Source organism: Pygocentrus nattereri, chromosome 2 (genome assembly GCF_015220715.1).
Source record: "Pygocentrus nattereri isolate fPygNat1 chromosome 2, fPygNat1.pri, whole genome shotgun sequence".
NCBI classification, from domain to species: domain Eukaryota; kingdom Metazoa; phylum Chordata; class Actinopteri; order Characiformes; family Serrasalmidae; genus Pygocentrus; species Pygocentrus nattereri.
Window position 1 is genome coordinate 54701169 of NC_051212.1, and position 23951 is coordinate 54725119.

General features: G+C 44.6%; 1 protein-coding gene across 3 annotated transcripts; it reads right to left on the bottom strand.

Moving 5' to 3' along the window:
- Positions 1–293: 293 nt before the first annotated feature.
- rnf32 (ring finger protein 32) lies at positions 294–22912 on the bottom strand. Of its 3 annotated transcripts, XM_037545660.1 has the most exons (8): positions 22848–22912; positions 20156–20399; positions 18426–18568; positions 14217–14249; positions 13442–13566; positions 11812–11920; positions 6637–6816; positions 294–657 (listed from the first exon to the last, which is right to left on the bottom strand). In XM_037545660.1, exons 5-8 carry the CDS (start codon positions 13516–13518, stop codon positions 412–414), a joined length of 612 nt encoding a protein of 203 aa, XP_037401557.1. In that variant the 5' UTR covers positions 13519–13566; positions 14217–14249; positions 18426–18568; positions 20156–20399; positions 22848–22912; the 3' UTR covers positions 294–411. The 3 variants fall into 3 exon arrangements, with proteins under 3 accessions (XP_037401557.1, XP_037401559.1, XP_037401555.1); XM_037545662.1 differs by lacking the exons at positions 18426–18568; positions 20156–20399; positions 22848–22912 and adding an exon at positions 14370–14652; XM_037545658.1 differs by lacking the exons at positions 294–657; positions 6637–6816; positions 11812–11920; ... (1 more) ...; positions 14217–14249; positions 22848–22912 and adding an exon at positions 21472–21684 and having other exon boundaries at positions 16589–18568.
- Positions 22913–23951: the final 1039 nt, after the last annotated feature.

Sequence of the window (23951 nt, forward strand, 5' to 3'; positions counted from 1 at the left end):
ACTCGACCAGTTTCCTCCCTTTCGCCAAATGTAGCTGATCAGTGTTTGGTGTGTCTGAAGTGAGTCATGGTTTTCTGCGTGAATGTGAACACGTCGAGCGAACTTGGACCCTCTAAACTACCCCAAAAACGAACCGAACTGAGAGCGCATGTGGAGGTGGTCCAAGCGTGGTTCGTTTGTGGTTCGATTGATTTGTGCGCAATGAAAACCCAATGGCCCCAGTCCGCTTTTGAGTTGCTTTACGAGAAGACCTCGAGGCTCAGCAGGTAAAAACAGACCACCAAGAATCATGGTTCTACAAAGAAGCTTTCCCTTTACTGAAGAACTCTTGAAGAACCATCATCAAGTTTGTGAAATAGCCTTGTATCTTCAGTGCAACATTAGGAAAGTCAACCTGTCTTGGCTGAAACATTAGAAGTCATTTGGAGTCATAAGTGTTTGGCCGCCCTGCACAGGCCTGGCGGTGTAGTGGCGGCGGCAGAGCGGGCAGGTGGCGGTTCCCTCCACACAGAACCGTTCAAAAGCTTGAAGGCAGGGTTCATGGAAGAGGTGGGAGCAGGAGAGCAGGAGGACGCCTCTGCCGGCCGCGAGTCCAGCGCTGGACGACTGCAGAGGGGTGAGACAGATGGGACAGTCCGAAGCATCTTGCTGGACAGCCTGGAGGAACCAGACGGCAAAATGTTACTCAGCGTCTTTACTGGCAGCAGCTTAGACCCTCAGTTACGGTTATCGCAGCAATAATGAAAGAACATCGTCATTTTATATGAAGAATTTGACCCAAAGCTCTGAATCTGAACTCACTTAAAAAGATGGTTCTTTGGTTCTGTTTAGAACCATTTCATGCATAAATGGTTTTTGTATGGTGAAACAGTTCTTCAGTTTGGGAATGTGTTGTATAGCGTTCTATGTAGCACCCTTTTTGAATAATCAAATAACTGCTGAAATCAGGTTATGATCGGATTATTGAGCGCATGGAAACACACTGCGACACATGGATGCTGGCATGCTGGTCAATCAGCATGACCGTACTGGGTGACCATTTAAACCGGCACTAGTGCTGGTCTGTGTTGGCTTTTTCAGCTGAATGTGATGCAAGAATAAACGTCGAGCCGACTCCTCCACCCAGGCTGTTCTGGAGGACTCAGGCCGTTGAAGGTTTCCGAGGCGGGAACGGGACCGCTGCAGCTTTCGCTCTTGGCCTTCGAGGCGTCTCCGATTAGCGCGTCACGGAAAGGCGATTAGCAGGATTTATGTCTCTGTTATAAAGCGTAACGTCAGCGTTTAAATTATACACAGGAACAGAACAGAAGGCAGGCGGGCAGCGCTAATCATTAACCCCCGAGAGCTTCCTCTGTTCACACGGCCGTTGACCTGCAGGCTTTGTTCCCCAAACGTTTCGCCAGAGTTTGATAACGGCCTGTTCAGGTTCCTCGTGTTTGTCTGAGAGCAGGGTGAACAAGTTTAATACACACTTAATAAAGATGGTTCGTCAGTGATTCTATGTAGAACCATTTCATTGTGTTGTATATGGTTCTATATAGAACCTTATTCAAAATGGCACTAAAGGTATGGAGGTATCCGTAGAACACATTGTCCATCAATCTGAAGAGCCATTTCACCATTCAAGCATGGAGTGGTTCTATACAGAGCTTGTGGTTCCATATAGTGCCGCTGCTTTTACTAAAGCACCCTTGTAGAACCATTGTTTCTACGAGTGCTCAGTTCTGTAGAACCTTTTGAAAATGGTTCCATGTAGCCCCAAAAAGGGTTTGTCTATTGTTACAGGTTTGACATGGTAACAGTAGCAGAACCCTTCTTGGTACTCTGTGAAATCATGCGCAACACATTCTCCATCAATATGAATAACCTTTTTGCCATACAGAGAACCAATCGAACATGAAATGGTTCTATATAGAACTCATGTGTCCAAATAGAACCATTACCTTTACTAAAGAACCCTTGAAGAACCATCGTTTTTAAGCATGTGCCCTCTGTCTGACCTCAAACGAGGGAGCTTAAAGCACCATTTTGGCAGGTTGGTCCACCAATCAAGACTTTAGTTTCGCACTGAAGCTACGAGGCTAATGTAGCTTAACAGGTAAAGGAAGCTTATAGCCCACCAATTAGCGCTCTATAAAAATGCACTGAGATGTGCAGCAGTTGGAGTCTGAAATTGGTCAGTTGCTCTGTCCATCGTTATACACTTTATAGACAAAAGTATTGGGACACCCCTCCTAATTATTGAGTTCAGGTGTTTCAGTAATACTTATCGCTAACAGATGTATAAAATTAAGCTCGTAGCCTCACAGTCTCGATAGACCAACACTGGCAGTGGAGGGTCGTACTGATGAGCTCAGTGGCTTTAAACAGGGATGTCACCTCTGACACAAGTCAGTTTGTGAAATGTCTGTCCTGATAGATCTGCCCTAGACAACTGTAAGTGCTATTATTGTGAAATGAAGTGTCTGGGAGCAGCAACTGCTCAGCCACAAAGTGGTAGACCACGCAAACTTACAGAGCAGGACTGCTGAGCACTGAAGCGCACAGTGTCTATCCTCTGTTGAATCACTAAAGAGTTCCAAACTGCCTCTGGAAGAGGCAGAACTGCAAGAACTGCACGTTAGGAGCTTCATCAAATGGGTTTCCATGGTCGAGCAGCTACACACAAGCCTAAGATCACTATGCGCAATGCCAAGCGTCGGATCTGGACTCTGGAGCAGTGGAAACGTGTTCTCTGGAGTGACGAATGATGCTTCTCTCTCTGTCAGTCTGATGGACAAGTCTGGGTTTGGAGAACGTTACCTTGCCTGACTGCACTGCCAGCTGTAAAGTTTGGTGGAGGAGGGATGATGCTGTGTGGCTGTTTCTCAGGGGTCGCTCTAGGGGTCCACTGAAGGGAAATCTTAATGCTCCAGCACCAAGACATTTCGGACAATTTTAGCTTCCAACTTTGTGCGAAAAGTTTGGGGAAGAACCTTTCCTGTCCCAGCACGACTGAGCCCCAGTGACCAAAGCAGCTCCATAAAGGCCTGGCTGGGTGAGTTTGATGTGTAAGAGCTTGGCTGGCCTTCAAAGAGCCCTGACCTCAACCCCATCCAACACCTTTGGGGTGAACTAGAACGGAGATTGTGAGCCAGAACCTCTCGTCCAACATCAGTGTCTGACCTCACAAATGCTCTTCTGGATTAATGGGCAGAAATTCCCACAGACACTCTCCACAGTCTTGTAGAAGCTTCCCAGAAGAGTGGAAGCTGTTAGGGCTGCAAAGGGGGACCAGCTCCATATTAATGCCTATAGATTTAGAATGGGATTCATAAAAGCTTCTGTAGGTGTGACGTGGAGGTGTCCCGATACTTGTGTCCCTATAGTGAAGCTGACAGTACGTCATGCTTAGCACTTTTGCTTTAACCAAAAAGCTTCTTTACTCGGTACTTAAACCACGACCGCAGGCAAATACAGCTCCGTTCAGCTGCAGCTCTCGGTGAAACTCCCCGGCCGTATTGTCCCTGCAGCTTGTGTGTTTCGTAAACATACGTATTGTACCCCTTTATTCATTCTGGTCGCCTCTTAGAGGGTTTGACTCAAACGTTGTGGGACCGATCCTGCGTCCTGGGACAGGTGAGAGCACGCCAGGTGAAAGGACACAGCCTTATGGGATTAAGGCCATTGATGAGCTGCTCTTTGAAGCTCTGTGCTCTTTTTTTCTTTTGCTGTTTGCGTGTGTTTGTACTCACGGTGATCAAAGCTACGTTTAGGGCTGCAACAATAAGTCAATAAAAAAACAATTAGTTGTTGACTCATCTTTTACTTAAAAAGACCACAATGTACGCATGATCCACACAGTCGCTCTGACAGACTGTAATACACTACAGGAAGCGTAGGGGGCGATACGGCTTCTACTGTTTCATTTAAAAAGCTCTATAATGTTCATATGATCCACACAGTCGCTCTGACAGACTGTAATACACTACAGGAAGCGTAGGGGGCGATACGGCTTCTACTGTTTCATTTAAAAAGCTCTATAATGTTCATATGATCCACACAGTCGCTCTGACAGACTGTAATACACTACAGGAAGCGTAGGGGGCGATACGGCTTCTACTGTTTCATTTAAAAAGCTCTATAATGTTCATATGATCCACACAGTCGCTCTGACAGACTGTAATACACTACAGGAAGCGTAGGGGGCGATACGGCTTCTACTGTTTCATTTAAAAAGCTCTATAATGTTCATATGATCCACACAGTCGCTCTGACAGACTGTAATACACTACAGGAAGCGTAGGGGGCGATACGGCTTCTACTGTTTCATTTAAAAAGCTCTATAATGTTCATATGATCCACACAGTCGCTCTGACAGACTGTAATACACTACAGGAAGCGTAGGGGGCGATACGGCTTCTACTGTTTCATTTAAAAAGCTCTATAATGTTCATATGATCCACACAGTCGCTCTGACAGACTGTAATACACTACAGGAAGCGTAGGGGGCGATACGGCTTCTACTGTTTCATTTAAAAAGCTCTATAATGTTCATATGATCCACACAGTCGCTCTGACAGACTGTAATACACTACAGGAAGCGTAGGGGGCGATACGGCTTCTACTGTTTCATTTAAAAAGCTCTATAATGTTCATATGATCCACACAGTCGCTCTGACAGACTGTAATACACTACAGGAAGCGTAGGGGGCGATACGGCTTCTACTGTTTCATTTAAAAAGCTCTATAATGTTCATATGATCCACACAGTCGCTCTGACAGACTGTAATACACTACAGGAAGCGTAGGGGGCGATACGGCTTCTACTGTTTCATTTAAAAAGCTCTATAATGTTCATATGATCCACACAGTCGCTCTGACAGACTGTAATACACTACAGGAAGCGTAGGGGGCGATACGGCTTCTACTGTTTCATTTAAAAAGCTCTATAATGTTCATATGATCCACACAGTCGCTCTGACAGACTGTAATACACTACAGGAAGCGTAGGGGGCGATACGGCTTCTACTGTTTCATTTAAAAAGCTCTATAATGTTCATATGATCCACACAGTCGCTCTGACAGACTGTAATACACTACAGGAAGCGTAGGGGGCGATACGGCTTCTACTGTTTCATTTAAAAAGCTCTATAATGTTCATATGATCCACACAGTCGCTCTGACAGACTGTAATACACTACAGGAAGCGTAGGGGGCGATACGGCTTCTACTGTTTCATTTAAAAAGCTCTATAATGTTCATATGATCCACACAGTCGCTCTGACAGACTGTAATACACTACAGGAAGCGTAGGGGGCGATACGGCTTCTACTGTTTCATTTAAAAAGCTCTATAATGTTCATATGATCCACACAGTCGCTCTGACAGACTGTAATACACTACAGGAAGCGTAGGGGGCGATGCGGCTTCTACTGTTTCATTTAAAAAGCTCTATAATGTTCATATGATCCACACAGTCGCTCTGACAGACTGTAATACACTACAGGAAGCGTAGGGGGCGATGCGGCTTCTACTGTTTCATTTAAAAAGCTCTATAATGTTCATATGATCCACACAGTCGCTCTGACAGACTGTAAACACTACAGGAAGCGTAGGGGGCGATACGGCTTCTACTGTTTCATTTAAAAAGCTCTATAATGTTCATATGATCCACACAGTCGCTCTGACAGACTGTAATACACTACAGGAAGCGTAGGGGGCGATACGGCTTCTACTGTTTCATTTAAAAAGCTCTATAATGTTCATATGATCCACACAGTCGCTCTGACAGACTGTAATACACTACAGGAAGCGTAGGGGGCGATACGGCTTCTACTGTTTCATTTAAAAAGCTCTATAATGTTCATATGATCCACACAGTCGCTCTGACAGACTGTAATACACTACAGGAAGCGTAGGGGGCGATACGGCTTCTACTGTTTCATTTAAAAAGCTCTATAATTTTCATATGATCCACACAGTCGCTCTGACAGACTGTAATACACTACAGGAAGCGTAGGGGGCGATACGGCTTCTACTGTTTCATTTAAAAAGCTCTATAATGTTCATATGATCCACACAGTCGCTCTGACAGACTGTAATACACTACAGGAAGCGTAGGGGGCGATACGGCTTCTACTGTTTCATTTAAAAAGCTCTATAATGTTCATATGATCCACACAGTCGCTCTGACAGACTGTAATACACTACAGGAAGCGTAGGGGGCGATACGGCTTCTACTGTTTCATTTAAAAAGCTCTATAATGTTCATATGATCCACACAGTCGGTCTGACAGACTGTAATACACTACAGGAAGCGTAGGGGGCGATACGGCTTCTACTGTTTCATTTAAAAAGCTCTATAATGTTCATATGATCCACACAGTCGCTCTGACAGACTGTAATACACTACAGGAAGCGTAGGGGGCGATACGGCTTCTACTGTTTCATTTAAAAAGCTCTATAATGTTCATATGATCCACACAGTCGCTCTGACAGACTGTAATACACTACAGGAAGCGTAGGGGGCGATGCGGCTTCTACTGTTTCATTTAAAAAGCTCTATAATGTTCATATGATCCACACAGTCGCTCTGACAGACTGTAATACACTACAGGAAGTGTAGGGGGCGATATCATCACTGTTCTACTGTACCTTCTCCTGAGCCTCCAGCCACTCTTCTTCTTCCATCTCCATCCCCTGGCCACTCATTCGCTGCTGTTCGAAGAGACGGAAAACGTCCCGGCTGGCGGCTACACTGCGGTCAACATCGCACAGGAACTGCTCGACGTCGCTGCAGCAGGACTGCACCAAGCTGTCATTCAGATCCTGAAACTGATTGAGAGATTGAGAATTGAGAGAATATATATATATATTTCTGCATTTAAAGACATTAACAGCTCTTGCTGTAAAGGCTGTAAATGTCTGTTCATACTTGTCTCAGAAACAAATCTCTTTAGAATAAAGGTTTTAGACATGTAATTAAAGGGGAACTCCACCAATATTTCAAAATTTATGCATGGTTAAACGCCCAAGATGTAAACAGAGCGGTTCTCAGCGGTTTGCTGAGAAACACTCCATTCTAGAGAAACTTACCAAGTCACAGCCGTTCCCAGTGGTGGTGATAGGAACCAGACGTCCACCTCTAAAAGCTCCTCACAGAAAGTTCCTACATCATGAGATGGTTATGGATTCACTGCCTGATGACTGACACAGTTTTCTTTTTGCTTTAAAGTTTTGGTCCAAAACTTATTTTTATCCATTTATTTTAATGGTGGAGGGATACATAATGTGCAGGGCGCTGTGCGGCAAAATAGTCCCCAAAGAAAACTCATTATTCCAGATTTTCCACTATTTCCCATCATCAACATTCCATATAAGCTCGGAAGACTCGTGTAGGTTCTCTGGTGGTTCTGGATGGTAAATAAAGAGTCTATATCTGTGTTGTAGTCATGGCGACGCCTGGTTCCCATCACCACCACTGTAAAGACGTCTGAACCATTTCACTCTGTTTACATCTGGCTTACGCTGAAAAATAGGTGCCATTCACCTTCAAGCGCTGCAGCTGTGAGGCTAATGAAGCTGTCAAGTAATTGGAAATGTATGATTGTCCTAATCGTCACATCATCAAACGTGTCTTAGCTCTTAGGTTCAGGTCATGTGTTCACCCAGGTGTGCCCAAACTTTTGACTGGAACTGTAAGTACAAAATATAGATAAAGTGCGCAATGTTTTACGACTGAAACGGAGTCTCTGACCAGATAATAAACGTCTGATCTGCAGAAACGCCGAGTAGGTTTTGTCGTTCCCCAGAACTATGAAGAGGAATCCCGTAGTGGCTGCTGCACAGAAGGTCCTCCAGAGGGACACCAGAGGCTTCTTTATGAGTAATTAAACAGACGATAAACGTCCAAATGAGTGGGACAGCAAAGAGAGGACAAACAGAGCAGAGCTGGCTGAACTCCGGCCCCCTGCGTTCAGCGAGAGAGCAGGGTGAGCTGTAATCAATCCTGATGTCACCAATTCACCTCTCTAATGTGTTGACTCTTGGTAGGTACCTGAGAAAAGAGTGAGGTAAAGAGCAGGTGATGGCTGGCGTATCTGAGAGCAGCTGATAAGCGGCAGCTCTTTCCTCTTTCTGTATTTGTTGAGCTGGTGGACGAGTGTTTTACTGCAGCGTAGACTGTACTGGAGACGTGCAAGACCGAAACTAGAATATCTGTCTGGTTACACTTCTGGCCAAAGGTTTGGAAGCAAAGCTCACTTTGTAAAAGTAATCATGAAAAGATCCGACAGAGACTTTTCAGCCACAGAATTGAGTGCATTACTGTCAAACTGTCATGCAAGCTAAATTAAAGGTGCAGTGTGTAAGATTTAGTGGTGATATTGCAGATTGCTGAGTTCATCTCCCTCACCCCTCCCTTTCCAAGCGTGTAGTAGAACATACAGTGGGAGTCAGGTTTTCTACCGTTGTCTGTTTCGTTTTGGTTCTCCATGTTTTCTCTACTTTGACGGTGAGGGTTCTTTCGCTTTTTCTTGTGCTGAATAATAAGTCTGATCCTCCGTCCGTCAAAATTTGTTTTACAAAGTTCTCACAACACAGAACAGTCAGCAGCACCGGCAGCAACCACTGATTCTTCTTCTCTCTACATCTTCCAACCGGAGCTACGGCACCTCCAATTTCAAGCTGCCACTTCAGTGTAAAAAATGTGAAAGGCGCCCTCTAGAGCCACTGGCTGTGTTTACATGCAAAGTCTCACTCTACTCAACAATGATGAAAATCTCTGTTTACATGGACTATTTACATGTGTGTGTAGAAACATGTTACCATGACAACGAGCATCACGTGAGGTCCAGTCAGAGTGAGATGAGCAGCAGTGAGCAGTGATTGTGTTTTTAACTGCTTTAAAATGACGTCAGACTCAGGAAAACGTCCTTCACGTGTCCTTATTAAAGAAGGCCGAGAGGAAGACGTCGTGCTCTGAGACACATAAGCTGGACGTCCGTCCCACCGCCGTCTTTTAAAGATCAGAGCATGAACTTCGTCTCCTCTGCAGTCCAGTTTCTGCTCCGCCGTGTCGAACGGTATAAACTCTCACTGTGACGCGACGCACATGCAGAACGGGCTTAAACTTTCCGATAGGGAATGTAATCGGATACAGGCGTTTACACGGATATTAATCTTCTATTTAACTGATTATTTACAGGATTACCCACCTCGATCAGTTGGATAGAAACTGTATTCCGAATGTTCTCAATCGGTCTAGACTGTTCAGACTGAGGTACGTACTCCATTCTGATTGAGCTATTAGTCGGATTATTAGCTGATTATCTGTCTGCATGTAAACATTCTTACTGTTCGGTTTGTCCGTTCTGGGCTACTGTAGAAACAGCGGCGGCGGCAGCTTCTGTTGAAAGAGGAAACCCCCCATGTAATTATGAAGGGCTCATTCTAAGCTAACGAAAACGCAAGCATTCATAATAGCAGGTGATTATACACTAATAAACACATGGTTTCGTTTATTATATTCCATTTCTGCTAATAGACTCCCTAAATCTTACACACTGCACCTGTAATAACTTGGATGCAATTACCAGGTTATTACCGTTTGTGTATTCATAGCATTTTTCACATCTTTGTGTATTTTTTGGGCCATTCTTTTTCTCTTTATTTGCTTTAGATCTTCGTCTACATGCTCTCTGCTATGCATTTGACTTGTAAATCAGTTCTGTGTATGTTAAGTCTTTGAAAACGAGTGTTTAAGTAGCCATTACAGTTGCACTTGATGCCTCATTCATTCCCTCCTAGAAGGACTACAGAGTCCCGTCTGAGAGACGATTGCAGGACTGCTGCGTCCTTCTGCGTCCGCCCTGCTACTCAGACTGATTGGGGCGCTCAGATGGACGGATCTGACTTTCAGATGTTTGTCAATCAAGGCTGACAAGGGGGTGGACAGCTTCACCGAGGATGCTCAAGGTCAGGGGCTGAATTTGGTTTGGCTGGATGTAGAAATACTACGCAGCATATTAAAGAAATGGGTGAAAAATAATAAAAACCAGCCGCTGGTGTCACAGCCAGAGCAAACACACGGCTCGTCTTCGCAGTGCCATAAGGATGAAGGTCAGGAGAAAAGAGTGTTTGGAAGGAGGAATGAATGTTGCTTGTAATTATGTTTGTTTTTTATGACGTGAACTTGATTGAGACGTTAGCGGTAATGCTGTCGGGACAGTCTTGAACAGGAACGTCACGTTTTAGGTAACCAATCGGTTTCTTGATATGTGGTGCAGTAACCGACTGAGTCGCTCTTACAGTCACGAGGTGAGATTTAACACTGAGGCGCACTCTGAACGGGAGATACAACAACCGTTATAAAACTTTCTTATTGCAATAGAGGATTATTTTTAAGTTTTAAAAGCAACATTAAGGTGTTTTGGGACTCAGAACTGGCCTCACACTTCCTCTCTTTGCTCCTCAACCTGTTTTAGCGACACTTCTCCAAAGCAGCCAACAGCTTTCGGCTCATGTAATGAAAATATGGCATTCGCTTAAAGAAAGCAGCAGTTTGTATTTTTAAGTTCAGGTGCCGGATTCATAAAAGCTTTCTTAAGAAAAAAAAACTCGTGAAGGTTCTTAAGACAAACACTAAGATGTTTGCAGAAATGTTCTTAAACGCAGTTCTCGAGAAACAAAAGAAAAACGTAAGAAGTTCTCCAAAATTCTCTTAACGTAATCTTAATTAGTTCCTTAAGATTTTCTTTATTGCTTTTTATGTCGGCTGCATTGCGTTTTACCACAAACCGTAAACGATGCAACATTTTTAGTTTGTATTTCTGTTATTTAGTTTAATCTGCTCAGAGGAGCAGAATGGAGGAAAACCATGAAACCAAGTGTTTAAAAATGTACCAAACAGGATCAAGAAGAACCAGCCAACAGGAAAAACATCCTTTGAAAATATGATCATTTTGGGGGGGGGGACGAGGACACGGAGCAGCAGAGGCAGCGTCCGTGATAAATGTAGATGCTGACCTCGTCAACTCTTACAGTCTGATTTTTAGATTTTAATTTTTACTGGATTTTCTCCCCAATTCAATCGTCTCCAATTGCATCTGCTAGTTAAGACCCCCCCCCCGTCACACGATAAAACCACCGCTAGGAGGGTGAAGGCAGCGCAGGCTTCCTCCGAGACCTGTGAAACCAGCCACCGCTTCTTTTCGAACTGCCGCGGGACGGCCGACCGAGGAGGAAAGCGCCAACCGCCAGATCTGTTCCGTCAGCTAAGAAGGGGGGCCACCCTACCCACCCAGAGAGAGCGAGGCCAGTTGTGCTGTCTTGGACTCCCGGCTATGGACGACTGCAGCATCACCAGGGATCGAACTCACGATCTCCTGATGACACGGACGATGCTTAGATGGTTGCACCACTCGGATAAAAAATAAAAAATAAAAAAATAACAACAACAAAAAACTCTTACAGTCTGAGACGAATGTGAGTCTCTTTTGAAAGTTAAGAAAACATTTAAGAACATAATGTTCTCAAGAATAGCACTTATTCTTAGAACTGCTCTGGAAAAGAGTTGAGACAAAAATAAGAGAAGTTGTGAGAAGTTATTTGGGGAGCAGCTTTTGTTTCTTAAAAGTGATTTTGACACTTTTGTGAATCCGGCCCCTGAATGTTTTATAATGATTATTATTTTTACTGGCTGCGGTCCTGAAATCTGGGGGTGCTGCAGCCCCCTCAGCCCCCCTTTACCTGCAACCCTGTTTATCACTGTTGATGATGAACACAGAGCGTTTTAACGTCAAAGCGCTTAAATCTGTTCAGCTACTTTACCTTTGCCTCAAAGAACTGTCGTCTTAAACGGGGGTCATTTGGAGGCACAAGTCTCCTCATGTTTCTGTACCACTTACGGGCAGCGAAGCCACGCCAGCAGGCCTGGATCCTGAGACAGAGGTGAGGAGAAGAAGAGCAGAAAGGTTACACACCAGACATTTCGTGAAAATAGTATGGACAGAAGATCTATGAGAGGCTCTTTGGCTACTTGGGCAAACTGTGATGTCATGCAGAATGTTTTCCACTTTGGAAACACGGAATGAGAGCAGAGAGTTTTCTGCCTCATGCAGGAGCTGAAACTGCATGAGAGCTTAACTCACAGCTGGATCTCCGTCACTCAGTTTGAGCTGATTTTGGCAAAGCAGCTCCACACGAGATGGAAAACAAAACAAACAGACTGAACGTCCTCAAGTGTAAATAAGATCCAAGTGAACACAGGAAAAAGTTAAGAGGGAGGAGGAGATACTGGGAAGGTCAGTTTATGAGGAGCCTGGCCACCTCCTATTTCCCCCATTATATCAAAAACAGGATTGCTAAACAGTAGAGGGCGCCTGCGAGTGAGTCCTCACTGAATGGGAGTAAATGTAGCTCAACGGCTAAAAGCAAAAAGTTAAAATAGTTTCTAGTCACTCCACCAGAACGTTCCTTTAGTTTCCGAAAGTAGAAGGATGAGTTTCACTAAAACAGCAGAGAAAACTCACCTGCATGTTTCCTTTATTCTACAGTAAACGGGTTTGAATGCTGATTGGTTGACGAGCGGAGCAGCTCATTGGCTGTTCGTGCTCATAGCATGTTTCAGCATTTATAAACTATGATTTTGCTCAAATGCTCCATATCAACCCATTCATTTTGGACTCGCTCAGGAGCGCCCCCTAGTGTTTGAGAAACCCAGAAGACAATGCAGAGTGGGAGTTCTCCTCTGTACAAGTTCTCTAAAACTGGGCATTTCTGTGGGGTGGTCACCACGAGGTTCTGGTGATATGCTGCCCCCTGTCTGTGTGGACTGTGGAGTCGTTCGACAGGTTGTGTCATCTTATACACTCACTGGCCACTTTATTAGGTACAGTACTACTAGGTTGCTAGTAAAAGGCTGGACCCCCTTTTGCCTTCAGAACTGCTTTAATTCTTCATGACAGACTTTCAACAAGGTGTTGGAAACGTTCCTCAGAGATTCTGGTTGGTTATTTGAGTTCCTGCTGCCTTTCTATCATCTGGAACCAGTCTGCCCGTTCTCCTCTGACCTCTCACATCAACAAGGCATTTTCACCACACAACTGACCGCTCACTGGATGTTTCCTCTTTTTCGGACCGTTCTCTGTAAACTCTAGAGATGGTTGAGCGTGAAAATCCCAGCAGATCAGCAGTTTCTGAAATACTCAGACCAGCCCGTCTGGCACCAACAACCACGCCATGTTCAAAGCCCCTTAAATCCCCTTTCTTCCCCGTTCTGATGCTCAGTCTGCACTTCAGCAGGTCGTCTTGACCACCTCTACAGGCCTAAATGCAGTGAGCTGCGGCCGTGTGATTGGCTGATCAGCTATTTGTGTTAACCAGCGACTGAACCTAATAAAGAGGCCGGTGAGTGTACACCGCTGCTCCATTGGCTGCATGTAGGGCCGCTGTTCTGTACCTGGTGGCGCATTTCTCTCTGTAGAATCTCGCTCCGTCGTGGATCACTCTGGTCTCGTACTGCTCCCTCCGACACATGGGACAGCACTTTCTGCCCGAGAACCGCTCAAAGGACTTCAGACAGGCCTGAGAACCAGCAAGAGACCCCGGATCAAAAGATGGACCAAAGAACAAACTCAACTAAATATCATATAAAATCTTCACTCGGGTTTAAATACCTGGCCTCTCACTCATTTCTGACCCTTTTCCCCACAAGTCATATATATATATATGAAGATGGTTCTTCAAAGGTACTTTAGTAAAGAAAATGGTTCTATATAGAACCATGAGCACTCCGAGAACCCTTTGCATGCTTAAAGGGTTCTTCGCATGGTGAAATGGTTCTTCAGATTGATGAAGAATGTGCTGTAGATGGTTCTGTATTGTTACGATGTGAAGCACGTCATTATATAAGAACCCTTTTAAAAAGGTTCTGTACAGAACTACTTGCAGCACATTCCCCGTCAATCTGAAGAACCATTTCACCATGCAAAGAACCCTTTAAGCATTCTCTAAATGTTCATGGTTCTATGTAGAACCATTTTCTTTACTAAAGAGCCCTAAAGGGACTTTTTAAACCATGTCATTGTTTTTTTATTTTGTCTTACTTTAGCGAATGTTATTATCACGGATTAACGCTGGTTTTAATATTCAAAGTCTGTTCGGGCATCTTCAGATTAGTGCTTCACTGAGCATCTACACAGCCCTCCATCCCCTGCAGTGCTTAATGCACTTACCTTGTGAAAGACGTGTGAGCAGGACAGCAAAACCTGTCAGGACATAAAATCACATGAATACAGAGCCGTGACTTCTGAGGGACGAGGACGCTCGGGTCAAACTGTACAGGGACAGCAAAGTTCAAATGTTGGGTCTCATGTGCGGCGCAGTACCTGCTTATCGTTCTCTGTGTAACTGTCGCTGCTGCTGCGTTCAGGTCCCCCTGCAACTCTTGTTCAGGGCCTTCTCGCCTCTCCAGGGATGATTAGTTGTGGTTCCATGAACTTTCAACTGGCATATTATTGAACACGGTGCACTGAGAAGGGTGTTCAGGGTCTTTGCTCTGAGGACAGCAGTGTTGTTCGAGTATTGCTCAGTGATGTCCCTGAGAACTTTAGGAAGGAACCTTCACCTTCACCATGAAGGATAGCCTACCTGTTGCATCTATCTATCTATATAAATATATATATATACAGATCAGTGCAGTGAGCTGTAAACGGTTTAAATGAGCATGAAGTTTATTATGTAATTCTACAAGGTCTCAGTCTGAACCTCCTCCAGCTGTACAGACGACATCAACACTGGAGACTGGATTGAGCGTGTCGGGCGTCGCTGCTCTCACGCCTCTTTCGGTGGGATCTCGGAGATCATCCAGTGCTGTGGAACCAGCGCCGAACGCTCTGAGCTGCTGGAGCCTCACTGCCCACGAAAACCACACAGCACAGTCTCATCTCCTCTCAGACTGAAGGACCCAGTCAGAGAGACTATGACCCCCTCTTACAGTTGGAGTGTGATTGGTTCCTCTGCGCCTCACGGTTTTGGGGAGGGGTTTCAGTCATGCTCCTCCCCCCAAACTGCAGTTATAACATACCTACATTTAATGTGAGATATATGCAGTAAATGTGTATAAAATAACAGATGTTTTTGTTTCCCCTCACTGTTTGTGTTGGGGGGGGGCGCTAACACTGGAGATGCAGGCTGCAGACCCCTGCTGAGACAGTGCTGAAAGGGCGGGACGCCGGCTGATTTCTCATTGTCTTCCGACTGAGCTCAAACACGGAACAGCGCTGAGTGAGCAGAGATACTCAGCCGCCCGCAGCCTCTGGGTGTCTGTGTGTGTTTATAACACACCCACACTCACACATACCGAACCAGGAGAGAGAACAGCAGCAGGTGAAGTCGCTACACCCTCCATAAAACGTCAGCACACGATCAGGGCCTCAGATTCGGAGACGCCTCAAAACTCAAAATTCAGATTAGGTGATTTATTTTATCCAGGATCGAATAAATGATTTAATCATCCACTCGAGAAATAAAGGTTCTAGACTGTCTCTGGGTCAGTCCCCCTCTCGTCACTGGGGTGGGACCCTCAAGGCTCCATCTCAGCGCCTTCAGTCAGGGTTCATAACTGAACCATAATCCACTGAAATGATCTGTTCTAAGCTGGACTGACTCCACACACCCCGCCTCGCCTCGCCTCCAGGCTTTTATTCTACTGCTAAAACATTCGGTTATGAAAAGGAACAAATACCAACTTTTCACCTGGAGAACCTGATTTAAGCTCCACAATCAGACCTTAGAACCACTGTAGAACCTTTGAGGGAACATCTACACTGTTTGTACCTTGATGAACGAAAAACGTTCCTGCAGAGAACCTTCAGTTCTAACAGTGTAGAACGCATTTTTTGTCAAAATCTGGTACCTAAAATGAAGCAGGCTTAGGGGGCAGGTTAACACGTTTGACTCACAAGTACACGCTTAAAAAAGATGGTTCTTCAAGGGTTCTTAATAAAGAACCTTCACATTAGTAAATGGCAAAAGGGTTCTTCGTACTGATGGAGAATGTGTTGTATGTGGTTCTATATAGAACCTTTTTTTAAGATAGGAAAACGTTTCTATATAGCACCAAAACTGTTTTTTGCTGTATAGAATCCTTTTCAAAAGGGTTCTGTATAGAACCACATACAACAGTCTTCATCAGGCTGAAGAACACTTTCGCCATTTAATAATGTGAAGGTTCTTTACTAAAGAACCCTTGAAGAACCATCTTTTTTAAAAGTGTACGTAAGCAGAGACCAGCGATAAACATTTTGAAAATGGGCAACAATACGTAAAAATGATGGTTCTTCAAGGGTTCTTTAGCGAAGAAAATGGTTCTATATAGTACCAAAATTGGTTCTTCTATTGTTGCAAGCTCATATCATATAACAGCAGAACCCTTTTTGGGGGCTATAAAGAACCTGTTTTAAGAAAAAATAGAACTAATAGAACCTTTTGAATGATTAAAGGGTTCTTGGCATCATGAAAGTGTTCTTCAGATTACAGATCGCAGAGTGCTGTAGATGGTTTTATATAGAACCTTTTTCAAAAGGGTTCTATGTAGCACCAAAAAGTTCTGGCAAGCCTGTAACAATAGAAGAACGCTTTTCAAAAAGGTTCCATGTAGAACCCTATACAACACATTCTCCGTCAGTCTGAAGAACCGTTTCACCACTATATCAGTGTGTCTGCTGATTTATGCGCATGTTAATTACTCATGTTAATCAGCGTATCTGGCAGTGACGTAGGGGGAGCATCCACGTGATGTCTGCTTTGATAATGAGAACTTATTAACTCGATTAGACGGTTCTGTTTGGTTCCGTTGAGTTACTGCGCTTTAATTGATCAGAAATCACCGCAGCTCTGCCTCCCCGAGCCTCAGGGCTCCCTCCACACAGTGGAGCTAATATTTACATATGCGTCTATGGCAACAGGGCCTTTTGTCTCGGTACAGCTGGTCCTTTCTTTCCTCGGCATTCTTGGGCAGATTGGGCTGTTAAAAGCGGATCAGGGAGGTGCGGACGGCAGCTGACCCTTCACATCGCGTCGGTGCCGTCACAGTTCAGCTGTGGGCCAGTATGGGAAATCTGTACAGCTGTAAATTGCTAAATTGGCACAGGTGGCTTTACCTGAACAGGCGAGAGCAGCAGGTAAATGAGAACTGAAGCAGTGATAGTTATGACCGATGTTCTTCACTCATAGGGCAAAAACAGGATCACATACAAATCACTGCTGGGTGCATGAGGTACCTCACATAACCGAAACGGTGACTTTACAGGAGAAGGGAAAAACATGCTTTACTTTGAATGGAAGTCAATGGAACCAGAACTTTTTACAGGTCATTTTGGGCCGTTTCCTTTAGTCTGAGCATCGTGAAATTCACACACAACGTAAAGGACGACAGGCGTTTTCAGATCATGTCAAAAACTGAAACACGATACATAGAACCATGTAGAACACATTCACCGTCAATCTGAAGGACCGTTTCAGCATGCGGAGAACGATTCAGCATGAAATAGTTCTAAATAGATACAGTGAACTTGTAGATATACTTGTAGCTGTGGAGGATTATGGGTAAGTGGTACTTGTAGCTGTGGAGGATTATGGGTAAGCGGTACTTGTAGCTGTGGTGGATTATGGGTAAGTGGTACTTGTAGCTGTGGAGGATTATGGGTAAGCGGTACTTGTAGCTGTGGTGGATTATGGGTAAGCGGTACTTGTAGCTGTGGAGGATTATGGGTAAGCGGTACTTGTAGCTGTAGTGGATTATGGGTAAGCGGTACTTGTAGCTGTGGTGGATTATGGGTAAGGTGTACTTGTAGCTGTGGTGGATTATGGGTAAGGTGTAGTTGTAGCTGTGGTGGATTATGGGTAAGCGGTACTTGTAGCTGTAGTGGATTATGGGTAAGTGGTACTTGTATCTGTGGAGGATTATGGGTAAGCGGTACTTGTAGCTGTGGTGGATTATGGGTAAGGTGTACTTGTAGCTGTGGTGGATTATGGGTAAGCGGTACTTGTAGCTGTGGTGGATTATGGGTAAGGTGTAGTTGTAGCTGTGGTGGATTATGGGTAAGCGGTACTTGTAGCTGTGGTGGATTATGGGTAAACTGTACTTGTAGCTGTGGTGGATTATGGGTAAAATGTACTTGTAGCTGTGGTGGATTATGGGTAAGTTGTACTTGTAGCTGTAGTGGATTATGGGTAAGCGGTACTTGTAGCTGTGGTGGATTATGGGTAAGGTGTACTTGTAGTTGTGGTGGATTATGGGTAAGCGGTACTTGTAGCTGTGGTGGATTATGGGTAAGCTGTACTTGTAGCTGTGGTGGATTATGGGTAAGCGGTACTTGTAGCTGTGGTGGATTATGTGTAAGCAGTACTTGTAGCTGTGGTGGATTATGGGTAAACTGTACTTGCGGCTGAAGGCGAAACTCCTCTCTGCAGATGACGCACTGCTGGGTAGAGTCTCCTTCCTGAAGAGACCTTGACTTCGCCTCTGTCCACTCGTCTACGGTCAGTCTTCTAGCAGGAGCTGCCACCAGACCAAGCCGCTGGGCTACAGACAAGAGAGACACAGCACTAAACTGACACATTCTAAACGTTCATCCCTGTGAAGGTGTCCATTCAGTCCGTTTCTATAGATACTTCTACTTCTGCGTCAGTTTTAGTGATGAAGCATCCTTTAGTCCATGATATCAGAAACCGACTAACAGCCTGAGGCGAGTGCGCGATGGCCAAGTCACGCTGGCTGTGAACAAGGTGGGCTAATAAGTCCTGATTAGATTTTATAGGGTTATACTTTAAACTTAAGGCTGAATGATTTGGGGAGAACATATAATTGCGATTTTTCTGACTAATATTGCGACTGTGCTTTAAATTGTGCTTATTTTCTACACATTAAGCTCCAGGCTGCTGTTTTGGCCATGAAGATTAGCCACTTTTTCTGGCTGGAGGCTTTTCCTCCAGACTGCCAGTTGTGGTTGTCTCTCCAGGTAGTTCACAAGCTCCACAGTATTAGATTAAAATTCCTATTTTTAGGAATATAATTAGTGATTGCACATTGCAAAGCTCCTAGCAGCCACCTAGAATACCACAGCAACCACTTTGCAATACCTTAACAGCCACCTAGCAACTTCCTTGCCGTAGCAACCACCTTGGATGACATAGCAAACATTTACCAACCACAAGCTACCACAAGTGATACCATAGCAACCATGTGGCAACACCCTAACAACCACGTAGAATATCATAGCAACCACCTAACAATCATAGCAACCACCTAACAAAACAGCAAACTAGCACCTTCCTAGCTACTAGCTGGAATACCATAACAACCACCTTGGGTGTCATAGCAAGCGTCTAGCAACACCACAGCAACCTCCAGTGATACCATAACAACTATCTGGCAACTCCCTAACAACCACCTGTGATACCATGGTAACCACCTAGCAGTACCATAACAGCCACCTAGCAAGTTCATAGCAACCAGCTGGAGTACCATAGCAACCACTTTGGGTGTCATAGCAAACATCTAGCAACACCACAGCAAGCACAAGTGATACCATAGCAACTATCTGGCAACATCCTAACAACCATTTGGGATACCATAGCAACCACCTAGCAATACCATACCAGCCACCTAGCAACTTCCTAGCAACCAGCTGGAATACCATAGCAACCACCTTGGGTGTCATAGTAAACATCTACCAACACAACAGCTACCACAAGTGATAGCATAGCAACTATCTGGCAACATCCTAACAACCATTTGGGATACCATAGCAACCACCTAGCAATACCATAACAGCCACCTAGCAACTTCCTAGCAACCAGCTGGAATACCATAGCAACCACCTTGGGTGTCATAGTAAACATCTACCAACACAACAGCTACCACAAGTGATAGCATAGCAACTATCGGGTAACACCCTAGCAACCTCCTGAGATACCATAGCAACCACCTATCAAAACCCTAGCAACCATCTGGAATTGTATAAGCTGTGCAGTCACTCTTTCAGCCCTGCTTATTTATACTTTTCATTACATTGTAGTAATTTAATTCATAATGAAATGTAGACCTTCTGTAGTGTTGGCCTGTAACCTGTCTGTGGCCTGTCTGGCCGAGCAAACCACTCCATCATACCGAGTGTGAGTGGTGGGGGATCCGGGTCCAGCACGTACTCCCTCTCTTCCCTCAGCGTACGTCCAGCCTCCCTGTGCTGCTGCACTCTGAGGGAACTAGTGGACGCTGCTGGACATACGGTTCGGCCAACAGAACCTGAGACAGTAAGGTTGTGAAGATGCGGGACACTCCGGGTGATGTGGTCCTGCAGTGCTACGGCCGCCACCGCCAACTTCCTTCCATCCGCTCTGGAGGAGCTGCGACCCTGCGTCCGTCACATGGAAGGGTTGGTCAGTGTAGACGTGTATGTGTATGATCTCAAAACATATCCAGTATCTAATATGAAATATTCAGTGTCTACTAAGAATTATTCAGAATCTACTGACTTATTCAGTATCTATTATGAATGATTCAGTAACTGCTATGAATGATTCAGCATCTACTATAAATTATTCAGTGTCTACTATAAATGATTCAGTATCTACTATGAATGATTCAGCATCTACTATAAATTATTCAGTGTCTACTATAAATGATTCAGTATCTACTGACTTATTCAGTATCTATTATGAATGATTCAGTAACTGCTATGGAAGATTCAGCATCTACTATAAATTATTCAGTATCTACTATAAATGATTCAGTATCTACTATGAATGATTCAGCATCTACTATAAATTATTCAGTGTCTACTATAAATGATTCAGTATCTACTGACTTATTCAGTATCTATTATGAATGATTCAGTAACTGCTATGAAAGATTCAGCATCTACTATAAATTCTTCAGTGTCTACTATAAATGATTCAGTATCTACTATGAAAGATTCAGCATCTACTATAAATTATTCAGTGTCTACTATAAATGATTCAGCATCTACTATCTACTAAGAACCGTTTCACAATGCAGAGAACCATTTAAGCATGCAGTGGTTCTATACACTTTAAAAAAAGGTTCTTCAAGGGTTCTTTAGTCAAGGCAATGGGCCTATATAGAACCACGAGCACTTACAGAGCCATTTCATGCTTAAGTGGTTCTCTGCATGGTGAAATGGTTCTTCAGATTGATAGAGTGTGCTGTTTTTGTTCCGTTTAGACCCTTTTTGAAAATGGTCTATAGCACAAAGAAGCGTTACAAGCTTCACATCAGAACAATCCTTTATGGTGCTATACAGAACCATTTTCAAAAAATCTCCATGCAGAACCATGAACAACACGTTTCCCATCAATCTTTAGAACAGAATTTCACCAAGCAAACTACTTCAGCATGAAACGGATCTTTGAGTGTTCATAATACTACACAGAACCACAGCATTTACTCAAGAACCCTTAGAGTACCATCAGGCGTGATGACAGCCGTTGACTCTCTGTGTGAACAGCTCTGAGGGAATCGAATCCGAATGAACCGAAGCTTTAACAGCTGTAACTGTATCATGATAAACTCCTCGAGCAGACATCCTTCACGCCAGCAGAGGAAACGAGTAGCAACCCCGCAGACGGACAGGAATCTGCGCATAAGTCCTGCATGTATAATAATAACTGTAAACAAACAGCCTCTACCTTCAGCATAGCGGCGCAGACGCTCTGTTTACACGGTTGCTTAGCAACAGCGCGTCTTTCCAGGGGACGCGTAATGCGCTTCATTCACTCGCTCACTCGCTCACTACGCCCTATCTAGTGACCCTAAGGTGTTCAGTGAACCTAATCATCTTCTCTTTTTACAGTAACTGCTATGAATGTTTTATATATATATATAAATAAACCTCATTTTCAGTTTTTTACATAACTGGAAAATACTTGTTGCCCTTTACATTGTTTGTAAGTTTCATGATGAAAGGACCAAAAGAAACGGCCCAAAATGACCTGGAAAAAATTCTGGTTCCATTGACTTCCATTAAAAGTAAGGAAAGTTTTTTCCTTCTCCTGTAAACTTACCATTTTGGAGATACGAGGTTTTCCTTGACAACAGTGATATATATATATTATTTACTACGAACGCCTCGTTTCTACACTCACTGTCCACTTTATCAGCTCCACTGACCGTTCAGTTCCACTCTGTAGTTCTACAGTTACAGACTGTAGTCCATCTGTTTCTCTGATACTCTGTTACCCTGTTCTTCAGTGGTCAGGACCCCCATGGACCCTCACAGAGCAGGTACTGTTTGGATGGTGGGTCATTCTCAGCACCTCTATTAGACGCTCCTACCTCGTCGGCCCACCTTGTAGATGTAAAGTCGGAGACGACAGCTCATCTGCTGCTCCACAGTTTGTGTTGGTCATCCTCTGGTTCCTTCATCAGTGGTCACAGGACGCTGCCGGCTGGACGTTTTTGGTTCTCAGTCCAGCAGCGACGCTGAGGTGTTTAAAAACTCCAGTCGCAACAGTGCAACACACTGCAGCGCTGAGAATGACCCACCGCCCAAATAGTACCTGCTCTGTGAGGGTCCATGGGGGTCCTGACCACTGACGAACAGGGAGACAAAGTATCCGAGAAACAGATGGACTACAGTCTGTGTGAATGGGGTTAATTGCTGGTTTTACCATCTGCCTATGAAGGTGGAAGATCTCATCGAGCTGTCATCAAAGGCTGAGCCACACGGCGCTAATCTGCACATACCTGCGCCGTGAGCTCAGCCGCTGACCGAGCATCCTCAGCTGACTAATAATAATAATGATTATAAAAATGCAAAACACAAACACGAGGGAAATCCTACCTATTTAGGGAGCGCGACGATGAAAGCAGCAGTTTCGTTTCCCAGTCACGCTGCGGTCTGGGTTCATTTCTGGAGGAAAGAAAAATGCTTTCTACGCCTCCAGTGGACTTTGAAGTTGCGTTGAGATCAGATGACACTCACGCTAGGCGCTGTCAATCAGCCTGCTTCTCTCTGAAAGGCCCGGGACATCCTTGTGGGGTTTTTTTGTGTGTGTTCAGGATCCTTGGGCATTCTTGGGAAAACGTAGGCCGCGCTCCTCGGCGGCCCAGACAAAGGCGCGGAACAATTTATTAGCGAGGAATTCGAATGGCAATCAAAGGCCTGTCTTCTCCCGGCTTTCGCGCTCTGAGCCTTTCGTTTGTGTTTTTTAAGTAACTAATCACTTTTCTAAAAGGAGGGCATAGGCAGAGGCCTGGGCCTCAATCCGCAGCATAAAGGTTGCTTTCTTCCAACTGTCATCGAAATGGATTCTCTCATTTTCAACAGGGACACTGTTTGTCTTCGCTCTCTCTATAAATACCGTTTTAAAGAGCTTTTCTGTTTGGCTTTCTTCCCCCTCCTTGAGCCTCTCTTTACCTGTTCCCGTGGTATTTTGAAAAGAGGGAACTCACCTTGTCGTGCAAAGAGCTCATGAGTTAAGAAACGGAGGAGAAAAGGGGGGAAGAAGGTCCTGTTGGCGTAATGTTTTGAATAGGAAGCCTTCGCCGAACTCCTTTGCAAACTTGGGGAGCTTGAAAAGGGACAAGTAATCCAGCTATTTATCTCTGTTCAAAGAGACGGAGCAGGTATGCGGGGAAAAAAGCACCGTGTTCAGGTGGCCAACATGTCGAGAGACCGGCGGTGTTTACCGTGTTTGGAAGCTGACAATGGTGGATGGATGTCTGATGGAAGTCACAGTCAATGGAGAAACAGCATTATGTCCTAGCACGCAGATCAGACAGAACATCGGTGCTGTTCAAGTGGCCAAGTCGCGCTTTTATACTGTCCACTGTGGGATCATAGAGAAGGGCAGAAAGGAGAGGATTACTGTTTGTTCTGTAAGCATATAAGGATGTATTTTCTATGCCTCAACAGATTTGGCTGAGATCAGCTCTAATCCTCCAC

What these genes read in the sequence shown, in the direction of transcription:
- rnf32 (XM_037545658.1), bottom strand. An exon ending in TCCCCCACCACTCACACTCG is followed by an intron (nt 18,569 to 20,155) that starts GTATGATGGAGT and finishes TCTTGTCTGTAG; the next exon opens with CCCAGCGGCTTGGTCTGGTG.